At 37.3% G+C, this 25,686-nt stretch overlaps 2 protein-coding genes across 3 annotated transcripts; one reads left to right on the top strand and one right to left on the bottom strand.

Annotated features, from left to right (window-relative positions):
• Window positions 1-603: 603 nt before the first annotated feature.
• ppil1 (peptidylprolyl isomerase (cyclophilin)-like 1) lies at window positions 604-3,256 on the top strand. Of its 2 annotated transcripts, none has more exons than XM_040115516.1 (4): window positions 604-862; window positions 1,218-1,372; window positions 2,709-2,777; window positions 2,978-3,256. In XM_040115516.1, exons 1-4 carry the CDS (start codon window positions 675-677, stop codon window positions 3,196-3,198), a joined length of 633 nt encoding a protein of 210 aa, XP_039971450.1. In that variant the 5' UTR covers window positions 604-674; the 3' UTR covers window positions 3,199-3,256. The 2 variants fall into 2 exon arrangements, with proteins under 2 accessions (XP_039971450.1, XP_039971451.1); XM_040115517.1 differs by having other exon boundaries at window positions 614-737.
• Window positions 3,257-5,475: 2,219 nt separating this feature from the next.
• On the bottom strand, window positions 5,476-22,705 carry LOC120783172 (sodium- and chloride-dependent GABA transporter 2-like). Its single transcript, XM_040115945.1, has 14 exons — window positions 22,488-22,705; window positions 17,205-17,339; window positions 16,988-17,128; window positions 16,384-16,471; window positions 13,245-13,377; window positions 10,509-10,643; window positions 10,317-10,420; window positions 9,788-9,912; window positions 9,257-9,369; window positions 9,001-9,138; window positions 8,720-8,822; window positions 7,128-7,228; window positions 6,855-7,025; window positions 5,476-6,695 (listed from the first exon to the last, which is right to left on the bottom strand). The coding sequence occupies exons 1-14, from the start codon at window positions 22,699-22,701 to the stop codon at window positions 6,579-6,581; spliced, it is 1,818 nt and encodes a 605-aa protein (XP_039971879.1). The 5' UTR covers window positions 22,702-22,705; the 3' UTR covers window positions 5,476-6,578.
• Window positions 22,706-25,686: the final 2,981 nt, after the last annotated feature.

The raw sequence follows: 25,686 nt of genomic DNA, 5'->3' as shown, positions 1-25,686 counted from the left end.
AAGAACAGGTGCAAACCTAACTGGGGGTATTCATTGTTGGTGCGAAACATGTTTTCTGGTTTAAAAACTGCAGAGTTACTATATTATATTTTTATAGGATGTGTCCACACACTTTGTGTAGATCCTTGAATTTTCCTCAGGGAAACTGCACGCTGATGGGGCATTACTCAACAGGAAACTGGACACAAAATAAACTTTAATCAAGAGCACACAACTTATTACAATAGATTTGAAATGCTTTATTGTATACTTTATTATGTAAAGATCTTGGCTTGTAGTTTATCAGTTATATCATAGTATTATAATTAAAAGTAACTGCAAAATATGGTATGCAAATGATAATAACAGGCATTCACAGTTTTGTGTCTCTTTAAGATAATTTTTTAATCTATTTATGGTCGTTTTGTCTCTTTGTGGTTGGTTTGAATCTTGTTATACACATTTTGTGTTTTTCCTCTGTGATTTCAAACAAGAAATATTAACAGTAACTTCAAACAGCGGCACAGGCCCAGGGGCCCCCTGACCCGTGCCTAATAAAGTGGCAACTGAGTGCATATGACTTCAGAAATAACACCGGGCAAGATTTCACACCTCTTACATACTGAAGACCACATGTGATTCTTTCCAGCAGAGGGCGGTCATGTGTCGCTGACATCCTTCAACCTCCAGAGGAAATGAGCGGCAACCACAGAAGAAGTAACCCACCGCAACTTGTATTGAATGAATGTGCTACACTGGTAAATCAAGCACTGTTTATTGAAACAGATTTGTTTAGAGACGACTCAAGGTTACTGCTTGAAGTGATAATGTCAGGGATACCTCCAGACACATGGCAGCCGCCCACAGTGGCTTTGGAGACGACGTGAGTTTTTGTTAAAAGCAGTAAATGCTAACTCAGCTAGCTCTCAGTAACGTGAAGTCAGCTAGCTGTTTGGTGATGTTAGCTATGTGTTGGGCTTGTTAGGTTTATTTTGCTGAAACAAGAATTTCTTTCAGGGCTTTAGATCGTAGTTTGCACCCAGAGAGCTTCTGAACATAAATTTAACAAAGACTGCAAACACTGATGCTTTTTTCCCCCCCAGCATGTTGGTTTTGTTTAGATCTTTTCATTGAGCCACATTTAATTTAAAATCCCTTCACCTAGAATATTTTAACTATAAACTAGGATAACAGAGCCTGCTCGAAGAGGCTCGATACTAACACTGTGTGTATTGCAGGATGGGAACAGTAGTGGTAGAGCTATACTGGAAACATGCACCAAAGACCTGCAAAAACTTTGCAGAGCTGGCCCGAAGAGGCTACTACAACAACACAAAGTTTCACAGAATAATCAAAGACTTCATGGTGCAGGGTGGAGATCCTACAGGGACAGGTGGGTTCAATGTACACATACTTTTGTGTACTTTTTAGTCTGGAGACGTTTGTCATACTTTGAGCCAGGTCCCTTCCTTTACAGATCCTTGAATTCCTAATAATTTCCTGGCAAGTTTTGTGGAAATACTAGTTTATTATGGCACAGATTATAGTTTGAATAGTGTTTAATTGGTACACATTCTTTTATATAGTACTTATAGGTAATCACTCCAATTACAAAATGAGTGATGAATGAAACTCATATAACTAACTTTTGCCTCTATTTTTTTTATATAATTAGTAACAAATTACATAGTTCTTTCTAGGAAACTTTCGGGAATTTTTTACAGTTCCGTAAATCATTACTGGAAAATATTCATGTTACAACACACTGATATTTTAAACAACGTTGTGCTTTTAACTTTATGGCAACAGTATTGGGAACAACCATCTTTTGTTTAAAGATGCAACAAGCCAGGTCTGTGTTGAAGAACTTGCCTTCACAAAATCTTGACACAGCTCCATCAACACCTTTAGAATGAACTGGAACTGCAACCAGCTGCGAGCCAGGCCTCATTGCCCAACAACGGTGTCCAATCTCACTAATGCTATTGTGGCCGAATGTGTCCAAAACCCTGCGGCCAGGTTCTAAAATCTAGTAGAAAGCCCTCCCAGAGGAGTGGAGGCTCTTATAGCCGCAGATTAATGCCTATGGTTTTGGAATGTTAACAGACTAATATAGGTGTAATGTTCAGGTGTCCAAATAGTTTTAGCGATGTAGTGTGTTCAGGGTCTGACTTCAATCTCAACCAAACCTCAATGTGTTGATGTGGACCTCCTGGTTTAATGTATACTGTAATTGGGTGTATAGGGGGATGGTGAATCCTATTGGACATTTTGCTGTTAATCCTGCAAATGAAACCAGTTCTAGGTGTATAACAGTTGTTCCTGTGCTGTGTATGAGGACTATAACTTATTGATGAGCTCTTTTTTCACAAATGTGCCTTCACATGTGGCATGAGATTTTTGATCTGAATGTGAATGCAGTTGCTAATTTTCTTTACCACCAGCAAACATTGAAGGACAAACATTGTCTCTCTTGTTTGGCAAAGTATCAATCACATACACATAACTTCTGTAATCCCATCGCCCTGGGAACACATTCATCATTCAAACATAAGCTCTTTGGTTAAAAAAAAAAAAAAGATGGTAAAAATGGATTAATCGTGACAATAATTAATTGCAGATTCATTGATAATGAAAATAATTGTTAGTTGCAGCCCAAGTGTCTTGTCTTGTTCACTTTCCTCATTGAGAGTAAATCTGGAGTTTTGTGATCTTTGTTTTCCTGACAGGTCGTGGTGGTGCCTCCATATTTGGTAAACAGTTTGAAGATGAACTGAACCCAGAATTGAAATTCACAGGTAATTACAGTGGAAAAATCACAGTTGAACAGAAGGTGGCAGATGTGGGGGAGAAGAATTTAGGCTGGTAATTAAAGAAAAAGGCTCTTTCTAGGCTTTCTGTTGTAGTTTTGCTAAAACATTCTTGATATGAAGTCTGATTAATAATGACCAACATAGTGTAACTGATGCCTAGCTCATTTAATTTGTGTGTCTGTTAGGTGCTGGTATTCTGGCGATGGCCAATGCAGGACCGGACACCAATGGAAGCCAGTTCTTCCTCACTCTCGGACCCACCCAATGGTTGGATGGAAAGCACAGTATTTTTGGGAGAGTATACCAAGGGATGGGAGTGCTTAACCGGATCGGGATGGTGGAGACAAACGGTCAAGATCGTCCAATTGATGATGTCAAAATTGTCAGAGCTAGTGTGCCCAATTAAGTAAATGTTTTTTTTGTTTTTGTTTTTTTTTTAAATAAATGTCTGTTAAAATTGTAAATATCAAGTATTCTTTTTTTTTTCCACGAGAATGACCCAGCTACCCTCTGGAAATTGTCGATGGATGAAAATATTGCACTTATTCTAATTAATTGGATTGAAGATCTTAATGTCACAGGATTGGTTATTCTGTAGTATAATGCTGTAGGTCTGTTTCTGTCAAAAGTCAAGATAGTTTGTGAAAGATAACAATCGTTTCACGGCTCAGATACAGTGGCCTTGAAAAGTATTTGGACCACTTTGTTGCTCACTTTTCTGTGTTAGATACAGGTTTAAAATACAGAGTCATATTCACAACCAGCTTATCGTGAGAATGTGAGTGCTCAGCATAGGCAGAAGTATTCAGATCCTTTTAAGTAAATAAAATAAACAATGGGACAATTTAAAAATACTCTGTTACAAATAAAAGTGCAGAAGTTTTATCAGAATAATGTACTGAAAGTAACATAAGCACTCATGCAGAAAAATTTAACGTCTGACTGATAATATATATTACATTATACAATTCTTAATACTGATGATGATCAGTACGCAAGTAGCTTTTTACAGTTGTAGCTGGCTGAGGTGGAGCTAGTTTTAACTACTACCACTACTTGGAGTTTGGTGGTTTCCAACCTAGGGTTTGCGCTCCTTCAAAGGGTCACAAGATAAATCTAAGGGGTTGTGAAATGATTACTGGGGTGGCAAAGAAGGAAAAACATTCTGATACACAAATCTTTATTCATTTTTTGTGCTTGGGCCTCATACTGTTATTTAAATGGCATCATGTTTGATGTTTAGAGGGGAAATGTCTGCTGGAACTCTCAACATCTCATAGACATTTGAAAAAGGACAAGGAATCCCAACTAAACATTGCTTTTTTGTAATCTTTAACAATGCACTGTATTTTATAATCTTAGCATGTTTTTTTTTTCTTTTTTTCATGTAAAATCTTGCACCAAGAGTATCCTCTTAGCTGTCAAATAAATGTAGTGGAGAAAAAAGTGCAATACAACAAAATGAAAATGAACAACCTATATTTCCCCAGAAACGTATTTTATTATACAAATTTCAAGTCATATATATATAAAGACAAAAGTTATATAACAAACCTCTCCATTATAGTAACCCAAGAAAATACTAGGAAAGTAAAAGTAATGTTTAAGGCACTATAGGATTTGTATTATGATTCCATGCAGCAAGTAGCTTAACACTTATTTTGAAAGCCTGAAGAGGTATATCTATTTGGCTTAATATATTCCTCTATATTTGTAAATTAGGTAAAATATACACTGAATGTATAAAATATTAAAGAAGTAAAAGCATTTTCCCTTTCTGATTTCTCTGAAGAGTCAATGACAGTCGAAGAAAATGTAGATAATCAAATCAGATGAGTTTGAGTAAGTTATGCTATTTAAATGGACCACACCAGTGTACTGGCTTTTTCGGTTGGTTTTAGGTTGAGTTCACATCAATACAGTAAGAAAATCAATGTGGAGAGACAAAGTCAACACCGCTGATAACGACAGTAGTGTTGATACCATAGTGTCAGGAGCTTTGGAGAGTTTCATGGATGGAATCACATGAATGACTCAGTCTGTTTTTGTAATAAAAGACTGGAAACAGGAGATTGCGGAGAACAAAGGGGAGGAATGAGGACAATAGCTCCAGATGTCATGAGTGAACAGCAGTCATGAGTCTGAGGTGAATGTTGCAGTGGTAATACACGAGGTCACTGAGGTCAAAGGCAGCATTGTTGAAGTCTGCCAGTAATCTTTCTAAAATGAAAATTTCAAGTTTTACAAGCTCCTGGTTGTGTAAGGTAAAACCAACAGATCTGTATGAGTAAGCCAGGTCCATTTAACACTTATTTCATATTTCATTAAACCACAATTCAATACTTTGGGAAATACCCTTATTTGCTTTCTTGCCCAGTGTTAGATAAGATGATAGATACCTCTCTCATGTCTGTAAGGTAAATATGATACTACCGCTAGAAGCCAGTCAGCTTAGTTTAGCGTAATGACTGGAAGCAGGTAGCCTGGCTCTGACCAAAGGAAACAAAATCCATCTACCAGCATCCAAAAAACCAAAGTGTAAAAATGTATTGGCTGGGAGCAATGTCCAGGCAGAGTTTGTTACCTTTGGACAGAGCCAGGCTTGCTGTTTCCAACTGTTTACAGCCTTTATGCTAAGCTTCTTTAAAGGCTATAAACATTTATATTCTCAACCAACCTCTTACTATAAGTAACTACACATATACACAATTTTCTGCCAAAATCAGACCAATTTTGGCTATTTCACATGAGGAATTTTTATCTTTGTCTGAGCTCTTCTCACGACCCTGAAGTGGGCGGGGCTCTGTTGGAACAATGTGATGTCATATGCTTCCGTGCAACAATCAGAATTTAATGATGTAAAAATCGGAATCAGAATCTGATGACAGAAGCGGTGTTGTCTTTTTATATCACCATGGTGATGACACTATCAAGTACATCTGATCAAACTACTCCTACACAGTACTGATGAAGCAGATTATCTTATTTAAACACTTGAATAAATAATAAGAAAGGATTTTAAATTTGACTGTTGCTTATTTAGTCACTCAGATTTTTGTTATAGAAAAATATTTAATATTCAAACCAAATTTTCAAGCAGTTTAACAACGACATACAGTAAGTATACTCTCAGTTTAAAAAACTTCCTAGCAGCTCTATTAGTTGCCCTGGGAAGCAGGGAGCAGCGAGAACTACATTTAAATTCCCAGACTACACTTGGACCTTGCTTGTTTTACTGTCTTAATCCATCATAGTCACTCTGTCACATCACTGTGATGGATTGTACTGTATATCTTGATGAAATTTCAAGTCTCTGCAAGTTAATTTTAAGAACACTACATGAACAGTGGCTAAATGCACAACAGGCTATCTTAACAATTGTAAAACATACGCTAATATCCTTCCCATTGTTGGTAATCATGTAAAAGTGTAATTATCTTCTAGACAATGGGCTAAAACATACAAAAATATTGTAGTCCTTTAAGTTTTGAGGTATTTGAGATGTGGGTTGTAGAAAAAAGGTTGCAACTTGTAGTATTTCGTATAATAAGTATCTGTAACAATTTCAAATATAATTCAATGATTATAAAAAAACACAAAAAAAAACCCCAACTTTATACTAGACATTTGATATATCAAATGTCTTTATCAAATGAACTGTATTCAGATAGGTCACATCTCCTTATAACAAAAATTGGTATATGAATACTAACCACCATATACATAGTAAAAAACTTGCCCTACATATTTTTAAAATAAAAAAAGAAAAATTATGGGATTGACATTTCATTGAATATTGCTGTTTTTTCTACCGTCATGGACACACAGTGTAGCACCGATGCCTGCCATTTCCTTTTCCATCACTGGAAGGTCATCTGCAGGCTGGGAGCTTGACTTGAGGCGCTAGGGGTAGGTATTAATATTGTCAAATAATATCACCTGCAGCAGCAAAGTATGCAAAAGCAACAAAAAGTAGGTTCCGGTGAAGTTAATAAATTCAAATTCAAATCCTTTTCACAAAGTTAAAATAATCACAAGTCATCCGCAAACAACACCACTGACCTGCCAGAGAGTCCCTTTTCCTTTGGCCAGTTTGCAGATCATGGTGACTGGGATCATAGTAAGAGATGACATGGCCAGAAACCAGCCAATCCAGTAAGACCACCAAGGATACACATAGGAGTTGTTGAACCTCAGGGGGGTGTATCTCAGGAGCAAAAATACAAGTGTGCCCTATAAAGGGAAAACAAATCACAAATATTTAAACAATGTGGGATCAAAAGGAAAGATTATTTACATAAATGTAATGTATTCTGGACTGCTAAAGACACATACACTGCAAATAAGAGGGGTGGCATACAGCCAGCAGTACTTGATCAGGGATATAGGCTTGTACCCAATCATGTCCTCAATGTTGTCACAGAAGCGATCAGCACCTAAAACAGACACATTACATGAGCTCTGTCCCTGCTCCATACATACTATACAGATCAATGAATCAATAATTATAATCCAGTCACATATTACTCTGAAATGAGCCACTATGCATAATGAGTACTTTTACTTCTGGCACTTCAAGTATATCTTGATGCTACTACTTTTGTACTTTTACTCAAGTAAAATTATGACATCTTGTCACTACAGAATATTTCTAAACTGGAGTATTAGTATTTTTATTTGAGTAAAAGATCTGACTAGTTCTTCCTCTACTAGTAAAGTTTTTATTATACCAGAATGAAACTAGAATTGAACTGTAAATATTAATTTTAGATGTTTCCTGGAAAGACCCATGTAATTTAGTCCCAGTTATAAAAATGGGGACAATAGTTTAGTTACATCTCCAAATACCCTGTGTGTGCTATATACTAATTTTGATTATTTTTGCAGTTACTATACAATAAATTACTGTATCTTGGAATTTTGTACTAACAGTTGAACATTCTGTTGCCATAGCAACCACAACTGACACAGTCCCATGACAGTTACAGTTTAACTGAAATTTTACATCCACCATTTTGTCAGCAAACAAATACTGACAAGCACCTTGCTTCTGCTCTCCAAACGTCCTTGTTTTGACCATCATATATATAGGTACTCCACTTATAATAGCTATTTTGTGTATGCGTATCTAATTTGGCACGTTAAATTAGTGTTTCTGTCACTAGTTTTGTACTACCCAAGCTAGGCGTTATACTAGCGGTCTGAGGCTAATCTCTTGCTAATACAGCACTTTAAGTAACTGATAATTTACCGTTGAGCTTACTGCTGTATTTTATTTCCCTTGTGGACCATTTTTTGTTTGCAGTTACTGTGTTGTACTTATGGGGACTTACTGTTCTTTCTCTGACAATGAGCTTCTCTGAGTTTCTTCCTGGCATACAGTATTTCGTTATAGAGAGATAATGTAACTAATCTTAAAGTTGGTCTATATTTTAGTGACCCCAGTTTCTTGTTAGTTTACTAATTCATTGTAGCAATCCCTTAAGTCTAACTTAGATTTCTTATTACTGTCACTGCATTTGCTTTGCTTTTTTCCATTAGTTTTCACAGTTTGACAATTGCTTCCTTTAACAACGTTTGCCATTTACATTCAACAAAGACAAAACAAAATGTTTTTCAAAAGATGCTTTTGCTTTCCAAGATGGTTCTGAGCTGCCACATCACAATACATTTTTTTTCTAGCAGTTCAGGTAGCCGCTGCTTTCTGGAACAATAGTGTCAACATCAACAGTAAACTCAAAAATCAAGTTAACTAAGTGTGCATACTGACATCTTTAGTATACTTAATTTAGCCTCTTTTTCATGGCAAAAGCACTTTATATTCAAAGCCTTTTCAGTAATAAGGTTGAACAATTAGTGTTGTGTCATGTAACATACTGTATATAGCTAAACCGAGGATAATTGTACCATTGACAGCTGTATCTTACCATAAATCCATCCAATGATCATTGACTGGCAGATTGCCATCAGAAGAAGAGTGGGACCACTGCATACATAGTGATCAAATATCTGCAGAATGTATGCGCCAGCCTAAAATTAAAACAGGCAATACATTGGTCTGGATATCAGTCGCCTTTCATTTTGTGTTAAGCAAACATCTCAAACTGATGTAAGTCCTCGATAAGAAATAAAAGTTTTCAAATTTTACATGCTGCGTATTGGGTATTTATTGATCAGACAGCATATAGCTGTACTTCTCACAGCTCACCTCTGTAACCAATAAAAGGCCGAACCCATAGCAAAACATACAGATGAGCATCAGAAGCAGCTCTCTGCGGTATCCTTTTCGGATCAGGGAAGGGTAGAGATCCGTCAGAGAGGTCATGATGCTTTCGAGCCCAGCAAACTGGAGAGTGACAGAAAAACAAGTTAGTGTAGAGATGATTTAACCCCCCCCCCCCAAAAAAAAGGAAAGAAATATTGCAGAACATTTTCTGGGAGACACAAGGAAGGCTGCAGCTCACCTGACCATCTATTCCTAACAAGATGATCATGGTGAAGAAGCATGTGGACCAGACTTGAGGCCACGGCAGAAGAGTCACAGCTTGTGGGTACACTATGAAGACAAGGCCAGGGCCTGAAAGACAAACCATCACTGGGTAAATCGTTTCTGTCTGCCAGAGTGTCTTTTTTGATGCTGTACCTTAAGGGTGACAAAGTCAGAAATGTTCTTACGCAACACATTGTGGTTTTATATAAGTTACTAAGCCTAATACAGTGTCCTAGCTGATATATTAGGGTATGTAGTGTGCTCAGTGCTAATTTGAAGATTTCAGGCAGACTAATCTAAACATAGAAAATGGAAAATTAAAATGAGTACCCATTTGAAAATATCCAATATTTACTAATCATGAGAGCAGTCCAGGTGTTATTACATTTTTATTATATGATAAAAATCAATTACGCAAAACTGAAGAAACATGTAGAAAACAACCTCATAACGTATGACAGTTTAAAAGCTTTCTAATCGGCATCAAGTAGATGCGTATTTGTACCTGACTCAGCAACTGCAGAAATATCGACACCCTGTTTTTGTGACATGTAGCCCAGAACTGAGAAGATGGCAAAGCCAGATATAAAGCTGGTCCCACTGTTCAACAAACAGAGATAGAAGGAATCTCTGCAAATCAGAAACAAAGCAGTTTGTCATTATTTCTGTCTTGGCAACAGCCCAAGGACTGCTAAAGTTGTGATTACCATGTTTCAGAAAAATATTACATAGTAAGTACAGAACATGCAAGCTGACAGGCACCTTGAAATTCAAACAACAAAATTAAAATGACTTGAAGCCAACTAAAAAATTAATAGTGGATGCATAGATGACACAGGTTCACATCAAAATCAAAATTTTACATGAGCTGTTTTGTTCATACTATGTAGCTGTTCACCAATACCTGTGTATTGCAGCCATTCACATAACCACAGAGCGATATCACAGTACAAATTGTGATTGTGTTCTTTTTTTGGCAATACCACAATTAACTGCAAACCATTGGGATGCTAATGGGCTTATGAAATACTCACCTGTAACAGTTGTTGTTGTACTTATTGTAGCTCCCAAGCGTAGTGAGGCATCCCAAACATATGGCATAGGAATAAAATATTTGTGTTCCAGCATCCATCCAAACCTATAAACCATTGAAAAAATGTTTTGATCGTCAACACCGTCACTTTAGCTATAGAATAATCCAGTGCAAATTAGAATATTAATGATACCTGTGGGTCAGCCAGCCGTGAAGGATTGGGGTACAAGTAGTACTTGATACCCTTGAAGGCTCCAGGAAGGGTCATTCCTCTGAGAAACAGCACTGCTAACATGATGAAGGGAAATGTGGCTGTGATGTAGGTAGCCTTAATTTAAGCAGAAAAACATTTTGTTACAAATTAACGAATACCATCCTATAATGCATGTTTGGAGCCACATTAACAAGTTTGATTGGGCTGTCGGGTGTGATGCTGCAAGGTCAGATGTGGTGGTTTTCCAGTACACCAAGACATCATGTACATTACTACTGCAATGCCCTTCCCTTCTTTCCCTTCAGGCACAGTGAAACTCTTAAAGATGGTCCAGAATGTGGCAGCATGTCTGGATTTCATCAGACTAAAGGGACATATGTCACTCGGCTGCTCATGGACTTCTATTGGCTACCCATGGCTGCCAGAATCAAATTCAAGTCACTAACGCTTGCCTACAGAGTGACCTCTAGGTCTGCACCCATCTACTTGAACTCAATCATACAGGCCAATGCACTTTCTCGGCCACTGCGTTCCTCCAAGTAACGTCGTCTGGCATTGCAATCCCTATACACAAGGCAATCACAGTCCAGACTGTTCTTGTTTGTGATTCCCCGATGGTGGAGCATGCTAGCAAATGTTATCAGAGCAGGGGCGTCCCTCTCTATCTTCAAGAACCTCATTTCTTCTGAGAGCACCTCCGGCACCTTTCGGTGCGCTTCTTTACCTGATCTCATTGCACTTTGTCTTATCGAACACATTTAGTACTTAGTACTTACTTCAAGGTCTCCTACTGTAATGAAGCTTTAGTGTTGTCCCTCACTTGTAAGTTGCTTTGCATAAAAGCATCTGACAAAAAAGTAAATGTAAATTATTTCACAACCCATTAATATCACTAGTACTGCAACATTTTTTTACCATCCTGGAATGCCTTCACAGCCTTGACACAGCTGCCAGAATCCTAAAAAATGACTTCAAGTGTGAACGAGGATTTATCCCATACAGTTGGTAACTACGGGGCACAGACACCCGGGATCCATTGCAAATTTCTCTCTCACAGGGCAGTTTGCCAGAGTGTTTCCAGTTCAATTTCTCACAATAATAGACCTCATGTCAGTCCTGCTCATTCACTGAATCCCCAACAAATCAGAGCGTTGGCCTGTAACCAGTTTTCACACCTAAGTGAAAAACATCTGTCATTATTACTGCCTTCCAGTGCTCTGTGCTTAAAAGAGAGTGGCAGTTGAGAGTTTCTTGCATGTGGCTGCACACCTGAGGTAATCACAAGTTCTTACTACCGTGGGTGTGTTCAGGACACCATTTTGCCATGAAAACACACACACACACACACACACACACACACACTCACAAGGTGAAAACGCTATCGCAGCTGGTAATAAAGCAATCTAATCAGCACATTCTGCAGTGTGATTCCACTGGAAACTAATATTTACTTGCTTGAATTTTGCCTCTGTTTTTACATACGTCAATGCACTTATTCACAATGCATACATTATACAAATCACCATGCATTGGTATATATTTGTTGTACTGACCTGAGATATTGCTACGAATGTCTCAACATTTTTTGAATTATATTGTATTGTATTATATTTACCAGCCGTGGCAGCATGGCTGGTATTGGTTTTACTTCGTGAGTCTGTGTGTGTGTGTGTGTGTGTGTGTGTGTGTGTGTGTGTGTGTGTTTGTGATCTGGGGATGGGTCACGATTTTCGAATTTTCAAATAGTCATACAATTATTTTAAAAAATCGAATAGTTTAGACGACTGTCGTCTTGTCTTAAAAAAATATATGATTTCCCTTGTTTTTACCGGCGTCTGGCAGAAAGTAACGCGCTACTACCGCCATAAGGCGGCGGTCATGCATCCAAAAGTTGTTTGCTAACCACCATTAAACAACAAAAGAAGAAGAAGAACGCGCCACTACCGTAGCCTGTGCCAGAGTAGATGCTGCTGTACAAAAGAGGAGAAACATAAAAGGCCAAAGACAACGACTACAACAGTCTGAAAGCTCTGTGTGGAACAAATTAAAATGAGGCGCAGTGCAAACTGTGCCAGGTCAAGCTAGTGCATCATAAGTTTCTCCACAGCGTAGTGTTGGCGCTGGAGAATGGTCGAGCTTCAGCCTCTTATCACGCTGCTACAGGGGAAAACGCGACCTGCACCGTCTGTACTTTAAATCAGTCGCAACCGTCTGGGTCGGCGCTAAGCCCACGATGCAGCGACGGGACCCCTGCAAAATGGCCATGCCGAGTGCTCATGGCCCGAATTATTGATGTACCAGCCTTTCCTTATCCTTGGCGACTGCCAACTTGCAACCTAATACATATTATATAAATAGATGCCAGAGAGTAGAAGTACTGATTTTTCCTGGTGTATTTTAAAGGGCTTTATGTATTCAATAACTGCTGCAAACCTGTGTTGAATCGGAGCAATTCAATCAGGCAGAGAAGTGTTTTTATTTGTTCTTATGTCATTATAGAATAATAGGTCTTGGCATGTGAACACAGGACAACCGACTTTCACAGGTGCCTGAGAAAAAAGTACCCACGCAACCAGTGTATGTTTGCAGCTTTTGGGCTGCTCATTATTTTCGTGCCACACCTTAGGCGTTTTGCCATAAAGGCAGTTTCAGAGGTGTGAACCACTGATTATGAAAAGGCTAGTAGAGAAGAAACTCTGAACTATGCAGTTGTACCTTTCCTGTGGATCTCACTCCCTTCCAGACACAGAAGTAGCAGATGATCCAGGCCAGAAGAAGGCACAAAGAAAGGTCCCACTGTATGTTTCCCAAGGCCTCTATCCCGGTGGATATATTTAACACCCGTCGTCTGTAAGGACCAATGTATTGTCAGTGAATATGAACCAGTTATTTGAGGGAATGTACTGTACATATTAACATGTTTCATGTTTAGACTAAAGAAAACAGCATGAAAGGTATCGTGAGGCAGTATGCCGTGGCCAAAATAATAATAATAATATTAATAATAATGATAATAATAAATAAAACAACATTCAACAAGCATATCCATTACAATACAATTATTATTATTACTATTATCTCTTTGCAGCAGACATCGGCTCATACAATTTTAAAATTTACAAAAATTTAAAACTTTACAAAAGCCAAATTAGTTATATTTTACCCAAGTCTAGACCCCACCTGTGATAAATGTAAATCAGCGCCGGCCACATTAGTTGCCATGTTTTGGTCATGCCCTTGTCTGCATGCCTTTTGGGTTCAATTTTTAAATCTTTGATTGAAGCCTACAACATATTAGTTCAGCCAGACTCTCTGACTGCCACTTTTAGTGTAAAGCCAGAGAACCAGTTTTTTAGTGTAAAACCAGGCCAGGAAATTTCTACAATGTCGTCGCCTTTACTTTCTTGCTAGCTTGCCGTCTTAGGAAAAGGTCCAGGAAAGGTTCTAAGCCTACTTCCCATGCCAGGTGGCTGAAAGGTGTCATGTTCCATCTGAAACTAGGAAAGATTACATTTAGGGGGAAGAAAGCTGAGTTTAGTAAAATGTGGATGCCTTTTGTTTAACATCTCTTTATTTCACTCCTGTTTCTGGGATAACAAATTGGAATGACTTACAGCCATCTCTCTACGTAGGAATGTGAGAACATGTGGATCAACAGGTGTAGCTTTATGTATGGGTCAATTTTCTGTCTGTGTGTGTGGGTTTTCTTTCTTTTTTTGTCTTCTTCTCTGTCATGCACCTTTGTGTGCACCTATGAGTGGGAGAGACTAGACTGTTGGGAAAGGGGAGGGTGGTTTTGGACTACGCAGCCGTTATTATTGCTTGTGGTTACATATTTAATCGACATGTCAAAAAGTCCATTGTCATCGTGAAAGGTCTAATAATTTTTAAGCTCAGGAAACTAGTCATAATGACATATATTTTTGATTGTGGAGTTAAAGGCCCTTCTCACCTTCGTTGCATCTGTGATTTCAATTATTCCGGTTAATTAGACCCCTATCCTAAGTGAAGTTAGGGAGAGCGATTCTGGGAGTTGTTAGATTAAATCTAGATGCAACAAAAAATATCACAAGAGTGAAGGAGATGTCAATCAAACAGTATATACATGCCCACATAGTCCTGACAAGAGGTCTAGTCAGCCAGAATAAATGAAAACACCTGTGTTTGAGTGTGTGTTGTCAACTGACCATTTGAGCCAGATCTTAAGTAAGCTGTTCCGCACTGATGCCAAATTATAGTAGTAGATGGTAGAGATGGAAAATGTTTATGACTTGAACGTTCACATCTTTGACATCTCAAGATGTCTGTATGATAGCAGAGTGTGAGGGTTAAAAATAATGTGCACTGATAATTTACAGACAACAAAGTTAGGTTTAATTACTTTGAATGACCTAAGGCATCCACACTTGTCCGCCTTTTCTTACAAACACAAGACAAACTGTAATTTCACGTTATTAGGCACAGAGCCAAAGATACTGCAGCTTTCGGGAACATCTGCATTTCCCGGTTGTAATTACGATTTGGAAGGAAATATTACAGATGGCTCTGAAAACCAAACGAATATGGATGCGTCACCACAGCCAAAAGGCTGTTGTTCAGAGGTATTAAAACAAGATTTAATAAATACGGTTTCATATTGCCAGGATTTTAGTCTTCACATGCCCAACTATAATCATAAAGTACTCTTGATAAGGTGAACGCTCTCAAGTCATTGACATGAAAACATTTTGAGGTGGTTATGAATGAGAGAGAATGCGGGAAACACCTGTGTGCTATCAAGTCAGAGCATACGCTCGATTTGTGTTTTTCTGCCTTGGTGCAGATCAGGTGACTTCATTACTCAACAGATCTTATGGTTAAAAGTGTGATCATTCAGAGTCGTTGGGAGGCTGTTAAAGACCCTGCACATGTGTGTTTTTGGTTATTTTGGCTGATCAGACCTCTGCTCAGGTGGAGGAGGAGCTACTTGGGGAGTTGCATGAGGTTACCAAACTCATTACAAAATTGGTAAAGGTGGAAACTGTCCTGCCAGGACATGTGCAACAAAATTACCAGATATTTCAATGATTAACGCGCACTTTGTAAACGCCCAACCAGTCCTGAGCAAACATCCAGTCTGTCAACACCGAATGAATGAAGAGGAGTTTCTACCCACAGGCTATCTTGATCCTCAACACACACTCTTCAGTTTAACAAATTACACACACACACACGCAGTATATGAACACGTCTGCAATACTGCAAATACTATCTGTTAGTTTCTGCCACTGTCACTTTCAGTTGCACACCAGGTCACTTTAGCTTCAAATACGGGTAGATTTGGTAAGATTAAGATGTTTGGTAAGATTTGTACACAAATTTATATAGATGTGTATATAGATTTGTATAATTACACATAGTTTTTTTTATTTTATTTTACTCTATTTTATCTGATCCCTCTGATATTCTTGCGCAGCAACTGAACAACCCCTTTCATTTCACTGCATGTTTTACTCTGTATGTCTGCGTATGTGAAAAAATAAAGAACCTTGAACCTTGAGGAGAAGACATCTGAGGGGGTGGAACATGGGCATAGAGGGCCTTTAACAATACTGCTAGTGTCACATAACGACTAAATGTGTCTGACAGGGCATATAGCATTATTTCAGAAAAGCTCTGTTTTCCTGTCCACACCATAGTACAAAAAGCTGCAGTTTTCCCTTTTAGAATATATTATGTCTCAGTTATGGATTTGTGAACATTCCCCCTTTCTAATAGTACAGGTCTTTCTTACAGAAGTGTATTTATCTTGTTATCCACTGATAATCTGTAACTGATTTGCATTAAACGTAGTCTCATTTAGATAAACACTTACTGCCAAAACTCTACAACAGATGATGATGCATTCACAGGTGAGGTCCAGTTAGCAGTGGCATTATAGTTGTTTAATACCACACAGGCATCTGAAATACATCAAAGTATTGATAAACACAGTTAAAACCGAGAAGTCATGCTCAGATAACACAGAAGTAGATTAGTACCACAGGATTGAATGATACATTAACCAGTTTAAGTAAATTCCAGTTGCCTGAACCAGACATCATACTTAAAAATACAATGAAACAATGCCGACCTTTTCGATTACATTTGACTTCAACCAGTACAAAAACATTTAATAAAAGGTTTATAACACAGTATCTTGCACTTCTCAGCAGATATAAGGACACTTTTAGGTGTTAATAAATGTACAGTATTTGTCCATGTCAATTATAACTTCTCCTATGAACACATTTTTTATATTATTACAACTATGTTTTACTTTATTGTCACTTACTGTATATCTGCTTACAACTACATTGCAGTGTGTTATAAATGCCTTAATATGGAAAACAGGGAGAATTAAATTAAAGTGTTGTCACATTTTCTTTATTAGTAGTATTAGATATTAAAGTAAACTTCAGGATAGAGAGTTAATTTACCTGTATTCCATGTATTATTACAGCTGGCCCATGGCAACTCTTCCGAGAAAGAAGAGAAAAGGTAGAGAAACGCCCAGGCTAAGATCACAATGTAGCTGATGCTTCCATAGAAAAGGATCATTTGGCTGGCATATCCCATGCCTGGAAACAAAATAAAATGTTATAATATGTTATCATTGCATTTGCTCAGTATTTCTTCAGGTGTACAGGACCTCACCTTCAAACAAGGGGCAGACCTTCCTCCAGCACATGATTCCCCCCTGACTGGTGTACTGGCCCAGTGCTGTCTCCAGGATGAACAGGGGGATGCCACAGGTCATAAGGAACAGGATGTAAGGAACGAAGAATGCACCTGCAAGTGTAAGTAAAGCATGATGCAGTTGGACTTTCATAATAGAAACTGTGACATATAAGTTCTGAAGGGGAAGGCTTCTCTGTACTTGCCATAGGTTTGAGTTTGAGACATGCTCATAGACCTCAGGCCTTTTATGAACATTAAAACCAGGGAAAATGAAACAGGTGTAAATAATCAAATTAGTGGGGGCTGCATCCCATGTGGCTGATTCAGTGTCACGGTCCTACTATTGTTCATGTGGGCTCACAGTCACACTGCCCTGGCTCAGTGGGACACTTTGATAAAACTGAGCAGTTTTCTATGTTATTAGTATTAGTATTAGCATTGGTATTAGGTTCCTTCCTACCTTAACCATATGCAATCTGATAAGTTCTCTCAAGTATAGGCCTATTATTTCGAGAGCCATTTGGCAGTGCTGGGGAACAGAAAACCCCTTTGACGAGTTCCCACAGTAGCCCAGGTCATATTAAGCGAATACAGAGCTGGGGAACATCTTTTCAGGTTCTCATTATCTGCTATAAAGAGCTGGGGAATATAGGACGCTCTTTCATGTTCATATTTTGTGCCATATAAATCTGGGGAAGGTAGGACTCCGGGCAACATAGGAATGACTCTGCTTTTTCTACTGTGACAAGTCAAGATGTCTGCAGTGAGAAAGGCCTTGACTGTGTTCAAAATCAATCCTTACTTACGATATATTTCATTATATTTAGGGTATTGTACTTTCTTTGAGTGTCTGAATTCTGTGTATAAATGAATCCCCGAAAATAGTGCTATTGTGCTGTGGACAACATATTTTTTTTCATCCAGATGTTTAGAAGTGTCTTTTGGGGATTCTGAAAATAGAGATCATCTGGGTCTTTTAAAGATCGATAATTATCTTTCAGAGAAACCGATGGTTACATCTGCTACAGGCTGTAGCAAACTGCTCGAGTCTGGCCCATATAGTACCACATCTGGGCCGACTCCGGCTGTTATCCGCCAGTGTTGGCTGACAGCCAGAGAGATCTTCTGTGTGTGCGCCAGAATTGGCTCAGATATGGAAGTACTATCTTGCTGTATATGGGCCGTAAGTGGACCGAGGAACCGGGTGTAGATCAATTTAGAATAAAAACAGTTACAGACCCAAGTATTTTCCCGATACATTTTGCTCCCTGGGTTGGTACCACTTCTGATCAGGCACCATTTATGAAGCTTTTATAAGCTGTAACTGATGGTCTTACTAATGGTTAGTAAATCGTTTAATAATACTTTACAGACAGAACAACGTTTGGGTTGCTAGGTTGTGGAAAATCCTTCTCCGACATGACTTTGCTAGCACTTGAATTCACTAGGGAGACCCCTCCAAGCCACCAGGTCTGCAGAAATAAGTGTTATTAAGCCGTTAATAAAGGATAATGTGTTTCTTAATTTTTAATAAGTTAACAGCAAAAACTACTCAATCGCCTATAAGTGTAAATAAATCATTAACAAAGGGCTCTACAATAATCCATCAAGTCTGTAGTTCTAAATGTTAATAAGACGTTGATAAATGGATTTTGGTCCTGATGCCCTGCAGCCTTTTTCCAGGCGGTAAGTGGTCAAGCAGTCCATTCTAGAAGTCTCCTTGATGAATTAAAGACCTCACTAAAAAGAGTAAAGTAAAGGGTTGTGCTGGAGGAGGATTTTCCACAACGTGGCAACCCAACAGTTGTTCTTATTAATGACTTATAACTGATCTGTAAAGCATTAGTAAATGATTTATTAACCAGTAATAAATACATTAATGACAGCTTATAAACCTTTTATAAATTGGGCCTTATCAGAAAGTGAAACCAACTTTTTTTGTGGGAAAACCCTTATTGGACAAAATAATATTCAATGCATGCATTTTTACATGTCTTGAAATGTTTCTTGAGTGAATGTTCAAAACAAAATAGACGAGTTCTAACACACATACACACACAGACTGTTGTAAAAAAAACAACAAAAAAAACGTATTCATACACATTTAACTTTATTTTTACCATGTAAAAGCTGCACATATTTAAAGTAATCAACAAAGTACAATGATCATTAGCATGTGTTAATTTTCATTTTACAGTTAATCTATCATTTATTTTTTTCGATTTGTGTGTAGAGGAGATTCCCCGAAACAACAGTGAAACTCCCTTTTTAGACCCTTCAGGAGAACAAAGAAACCCCTGCTCTGTCAGTTTAACTGATAGTGACCCATGACCGTACATCTCAAATTTAGCAGGAAATACTCCCACGGTGGAAGCAACATACTAGCACCAAAAAATACTTACAGTACTTAAAGTACTTACAGGAATGTAATAATTAGTAATAATATGGAATTACAGAAAAAAAAAAACCACTAAAAAAGCTGTAAGCTCATAGAAAAATGTGGCATTCCTCTGTATTCCATAGAAGGAATTTGTAGCATGGTCAAAGAAAAATTTAACTAATAATTACATACATTACCAATGAGAAGTTTTAATGACTTAAAAAGTTTAGGTCACTAAAAACTGAAAAATCCTGTAATTTTCATAGAAAACAGGCCTTTTTCAGGGATTAAGAAACTGGTTCACTTACATCTTTCCTGCAGCAATGGAAGTAAATTCAGCCTTGAAAGTTAATGCAAAGAATTCCTACGGGTGCCTCAGTCTGTACCAAGGCAATGCTGGAACAAACTGTGTTTCTACACTCTCTGATGCTTTTTGAGGACAACACTGTGCTGCAAGAAGTAGTGCTGTATGTTGCCGTCAGAAAGGTGAGAAAAAGGCAGGTAAGGGAGGAATACAGACTGGTTGTTCAGGGGTTCCTCCTACCAGTGTTGGGAAGAACTTTCCAAACAATGTTTCATTTCCATTGTAGAAAGAACATCATGAGTGTGTCCGGCTGCTGAATTAATCAAAAATTTACATTAAATTTAGTTCAATGACAAGATTCCATGTTTCCTTGTTTTTAAAATCTCCATTTGTTTATTCATTCCATGCTTTAATTTCAGAAACACTGAGACATTGAATTATGTAAATTTAAATAACAACTGGAAAAATGGAGGTGTCCTAAAACGTTGAGTCGTAGTGTAACGTTATACAATAATACTCATATAACACACCTATATAACACTGCTATATCATGCTCATATATCGTATGTAAAGAACATTTATGTAAAGATATTATATAAGGATGTTATGTAAGGATGTTTTCATAGTCTTATGCAAAATACTTTCACACTTTCACACAAGTTCACAGAGCATAAAGTGACCCCTTTGAATTGCTTGTTTTGTATGACCAACAGCCAAAAAAGGTCAACACTTAATTCCCCGTGAGGTAACAAAAATGAAGCAAATACTTAGATCTAGAAGCTTGAGCCAGATATTTGACTCTTTGCTTTCATGACTGATAAACGTACATAAACGATGAATCAATTATCAGAATTGTTGTCACTGGACCTCCGTTTGAACACTTTTCTGCTTAACAGCTTGACCTCGGAGGACAACCACTCCGCTGTGTCTATTTTATGCACAGAATGGCAGATATTTTTGTCTTTGCTCGTCTCCACTCTCAGTTGGAACTGTTGTATTACTACCGAATGTGTGAGTAGCTTCCACACATTGCTGGCATCATTTCAGATGATTCTGGTTTAATATCTACAGCCATGACACCTCTTTTGACAGGTGCTTCGTTTACACAATATGGGTTTGAACCACAGAGCTGCATAATGATCCAGATCTAAAAGCCATGTGTGGTTTCAATATCAGAAATATAGCACATGACCTTTTAAAAGGACAGAATTAAGAGATCAACCGTTGACATACTTTAAAACTCTGGGAAAGCTGGAAAGGAAAAGTGTATAAAAACCAGACAAAACAAGCAAAGAAACAGAACGTGTTAAACTGCTTGTAAGTACTTATGTATCTCCCCCACCATTTTGCTGACATAAAAATACTTCACATGTACTCAGTTGTGTAAGGTCATGGCCGTTTATTAAACAAACACTCAAAGATGTTGAGAAATATAAAATCATGCCAGTTCATCGTTGCCCTTAAAATCGGCATAGGAGAAACACTGAAAAGAGTTTGGAGTTGGATGGAGTCAGGAGTTCTGTGGGAAAATCATAATTCTCAATATAAACAAAAGTGTGGAGAGTTTTCATATGCCACTATTAAATGTTGAGCTTGAAACTATTCATTTTGAAATGTAACTTCTAAGCAGGGTTTTATAGGATACCTCAGCTATAAAATGTGTTTCTCGGCTGATGCAACTCAAAGATTTACCTGGAACAGTGTGATCAGACATAAAGTAAAATTGGTAGAAATATTGTACCTGGTGTATAGTTAACAGTAAATGAAGAAATGACGTGTTATTGGATGGTCACCTTGTGACTTTCCTATTGTATAGTCTGTATACTCATCATGTGAGAGAGGGACCAGAAGCACAGTTTGAAAAACACACACCACCTTATCTATGATCTACTTTATTTATTGACCGGATTATAAGAAGTCAACCAGGTTCTTGTCAGGTTCAGTGTATCAAATTACATTACATATGAACAAGTTTAAAACACTCACTTCAGCATATTGTTTATGGTACTTGTGGGAAAACTGCTCATCTCTGAAGTACTGAATCTGCTCAGTTTTAAGGGATGTGAAATCAGCTTGAGGTCTGTGGTGTTTTGTAAGTAAGTGAAAGTTGGCAAAGAATGTGAATCTGCTCTTTGCACAAACAGAGGCAGCACATTATTTTTATAGGCTTTCACAACCTGTCAGATCGTTCATCATCAGATGTGAAGCAGAGGGACACACAGATGGAAAGGAAGAAAGTTTTACGTAGTTTGTGACTATATACAGTAATAAATGAAAACTATAGTTTGTATAACCTTATACTACATTCAATTTTTTTTCTTATTAACTCTTCAAAGATTTTATAGCAAAATTTTCACGATCTGACAATTAAAATAAAGCAAATAAAAACATCTAATAATTCTGCCTTGATGGATAATAAAACAATATCCTAACAATTTACCATCAATTTTATCCAGTTAATAGACTATAATGTAAGAGTTGTAAAAAGTCTGATCTGACACTATATAGCACTTTCATTAAGATGAGGTAGAGGCAGGAATAATAACCTGAGAGAGTAATAAGCAGAAATACTCACCGCCACCATTCTTGTAACAAAGATATGGAAATCTCCACACATTTCCAAGTCCAATAATAGCACCAGCCACAGACAGGATGAACTCCTTTTTGCTAGCCCATTTGCCACGCTCCTCAACCGTTTGTGAAGTAGTCTCTGGAGGTACATGGCACAGCCTACACAGAGAGTCTGCCATACTGCTGAGGGAAAAGTGGTCTACTGGCAAGACTGGCATAGATCTTTGAGCTTCTGGATTGACTGGCTGGGGACTGTCTGATGCAGATTTGTAAAGGGCTATATAATTGACAGACTGCAAGGTATTTTAGCCACAAGGGGGCCCTATATAAATGTCAAACAGGAGAGTAAAGTATTCAGTGTGACTAAATCCTTCTTGGACATACTACTGAAGGCTTTGGAAGCACACCTCTTTGCCTCGCACAGTCTATGAATGACTGATAACTAGTAAGTGTATTGCTTTACCCAAGACACAACTCATTTAAACACAGTCACAAATATAGACTAGCCTGTCAACCTTAACTCAAGTATTAATGTATATACATATATATATATATATATATATATATATATAAATACATATACATATATATAAATACATATATATATATACATATATATACATATACATATATATATACACATATATATATATATATATATATATAAATACATATACACACACATATATATATATACACATATATATAAATACATATACATATATATAAATACATACATATATACATATACATATATATACATATACATATATATACACACATTATATATATATATATATATATTATATATATATTAATATGGTTTTGTATAATAAAACATGCCAGGAATTTTAGATAATTACCTTTTCTATGTGCATTGGCTGTGTAGTTTGCTTTCCATGAACTTTAAACTTTAAAGTACCACGTTGCCTTCAAGGACAGTACTTTTTATAGTGACGAGATACTGATATACTGTTTGTTTTTAGAAGCATGTTCATATGCATTGCCAAATGACTTCAGACTTGAGCATCATAGCAAAGCTTGAGAGGACACTGAGAGTTTACATTAGGACTGCTTCTGTATGTGAGTGTTCATTTGTGTAGGAAACTTACCCAATAAGCCAAGACATACCTTTTACGGTTCATTTTGACAGATACATAAATCTTTACACAGTATGTGTTGTGCTGTACCAGAATAAACCAACCCAAGTAACAGTTGTCAGAGTGAGAGCTGGATGGAGTGGATGGCAGGAAGCCAATAAATTGCTATACCCAAGGCAAAATTCACTTCACACAATGAAACTGGAATATTTTAGTCAGGTGTTCTTTCAATCTATAGTAATTGAAGTATTGTATTGTTGACAGAAAACTTCCACAAGAAGCTATATGATGAACGTCTGGTGTAAAACATGCCCTGTGTATATCCATGAAAATCTCTGATGAGTAGCTGTTTTTAAGATATTACTATGCTTGTTTCTATTTGAATTGCCTTTTTATATTATTTTTGCTTTGATGTAGTTTTCCTATCTGAACTTCAACTTGAAATCAAAGTACCAATTCTCCATAGAGTAAGTATACTTGTCTATATTAGCTCTTTGTCTAATGCAGTTGCGAAACCACTGTCATGCCGTTCACCCTTTTTCTGCTCCCAGAGGATTATTTCTGTGCAGCTCAGTATTTTAGGGCCACAGCAGGGAGCACATCAGGATCTCTGTCCCTTCATTCGAGTGCAAAGTGACACTTCCAGCAGCAACTGTATCTTGCTGGTTGCTATTGTGAGCTTTTCAGCTTTCACAAAACTGAATTAACTCTTTCCAGCAATCCCTCTTGTACCTTAATTTAGAAAGAAACTGCTTTTAGTTGCATCCCATTGAAGTGAATTCAAAATCAACATAATATGAAACTCACTTTCTCAAAGTCTGAATATAATAGGACAAAAAATGTTCTGCATTGCTCAAAAAAAGCCCACATTAAGTAACCAGATTAAGGCCACAATGCTTTTGTGACCTACTTCCGGTGGGAACAGCACTGAATGTTATATTGTAAAATAACTCAATGAGAGTAACAACAAACAATGTTTTTCAGTCTGTTTTTATTGTCAGTAGCCATTTTTGAGACCTAAATATTAGGCCCTAATATTTAAAACAGTGATAGTACAGTGTCTGTTTTAAATTTTCCTGTTTATTCTAGTTCTCCACCAAGTGCAATAGACTTGCTACAGTTTTTAAGTATCGTTATTACGTACAGTGCAGATGTGGTGGATTGATCACTAGCTTGATTTTTAAATAAGGTGCAGTGTCGTTTAGGACATTTTAGACTTCATCTCTTACACTGACATGGTATATATTATGTCCGACAGTATTCTTACTTCAGCAGCTTTAGTAAATCACGTTGCCTCTCCTGTCAAAACATCTTTGACATCACCCAGGATTTGAAGTTAATTTTCCAGTAATTAGCTGTCATGGGTCTTTACAATTTCACTAAAACAGCCATAGTGGCGTCTACAAGTCTGAGTCCACTACCAAAAGTTGTGCGTGTATGACATTTAAATATACCTGAATATCTTGTTTGTGCAACAGGCTTTTCAAACATCTGTCAAATGATACATGTCCTGGTTTTAAATTAATATTTTTTCATGTTTTTTTTCATGAGAACTTTAATGTTCCTCAACACAAAGACTGGGCTCTGGGAATTTAAAGGTAATAAGGAGTTAAGCAGTTAAGGTAAATAAATATTATGACTTCATTTATGGGAATTTATTTTCAGTTATTTTGATATGGCCAATGGTTCTAAGTACTACAGTACCCACTAATCTCAGAATCTGTTGCTCTTATAGCCTCATGGTTATTGGATATTTGATGGTGATACTGATATTAATATTTGGAAGTTTAAAAAAATCTGATAAGGATATATCTTAGCTCTGGTGGACAAACTATGTAATGGTGACACTGCTTAACAATCTGATTTGGCATTTCTGTACTGCAGTTTCTTATTACCTATTGCCTACATACTGATACCGATATATCTGCAGCAACTTAATACCAGCTGATTTCTTGGTCTAGCTCTAGTTGCTATATAGATAGACATTTAGCCAGAGGTTTGTATAAGAAATATAGCAAGTTCAGAATGTTTTGTTGAAACACTGCACTTCCAAATTTATCAAAAAGTTAAGTGATTTTAACTGCTGACTGCATTATTGGGCTC

This window comes from Xiphias gladius, chromosome 21 (assembly GCF_016859285.1).
Source record: "Xiphias gladius isolate SHS-SW01 ecotype Sanya breed wild chromosome 21, ASM1685928v1, whole genome shotgun sequence".
Lineage (NCBI taxonomy): Eukaryota > Metazoa > Chordata > Actinopteri > Istiophoriformes > Xiphiidae > Xiphias > Xiphias gladius.
This window is presented reverse-complemented; position numbering and strand designations above follow the sequence as displayed.

Bases quoted from the DNA above. Each gene is read 5' to 3' on its own strand.
- ppil1 (XM_040115516.1), top strand. From the start codon at position 675: ATGAGCGGCAACCACAGAAGAAGTAACCCACCGCAACTTGTATTGAAT. The intron at 863-1,217 runs GTGAGTTTTTGT...TGTGTATTGCAG, and splicing joins ACAGTGGCTTTGGAGACGAC to GATGGGAACAGTAGTGGTAG. The intron at 2,778-2,977 runs GTAATTACAGTG...TGTGTCTGTTAG, and splicing joins CCCAGAATTGAAATTCACAG to GTGCTGGTATTCTGGCGATG.
- LOC120783172 (XM_040115945.1), bottom strand. From the start codon at position 22,701: ATGCCAGTCTTGCCAGTAGACCACTTTTCCCTCAGCAGTATGGCAGAC. The intron at 10,644-13,244 runs GTACAACTGCAT...GCTTAAATTAAG, and splicing joins GAGTGAGATCCACAGGAAAG to GCTACCTACATCACAGCCAC. The intron at 8,823-9,000 runs GTGAGCTGTGAG...TTTTAATTTTAG, and splicing joins GCCTTTTATTGGTTACAGAG to GCTGGCGCATACATTCTGCA.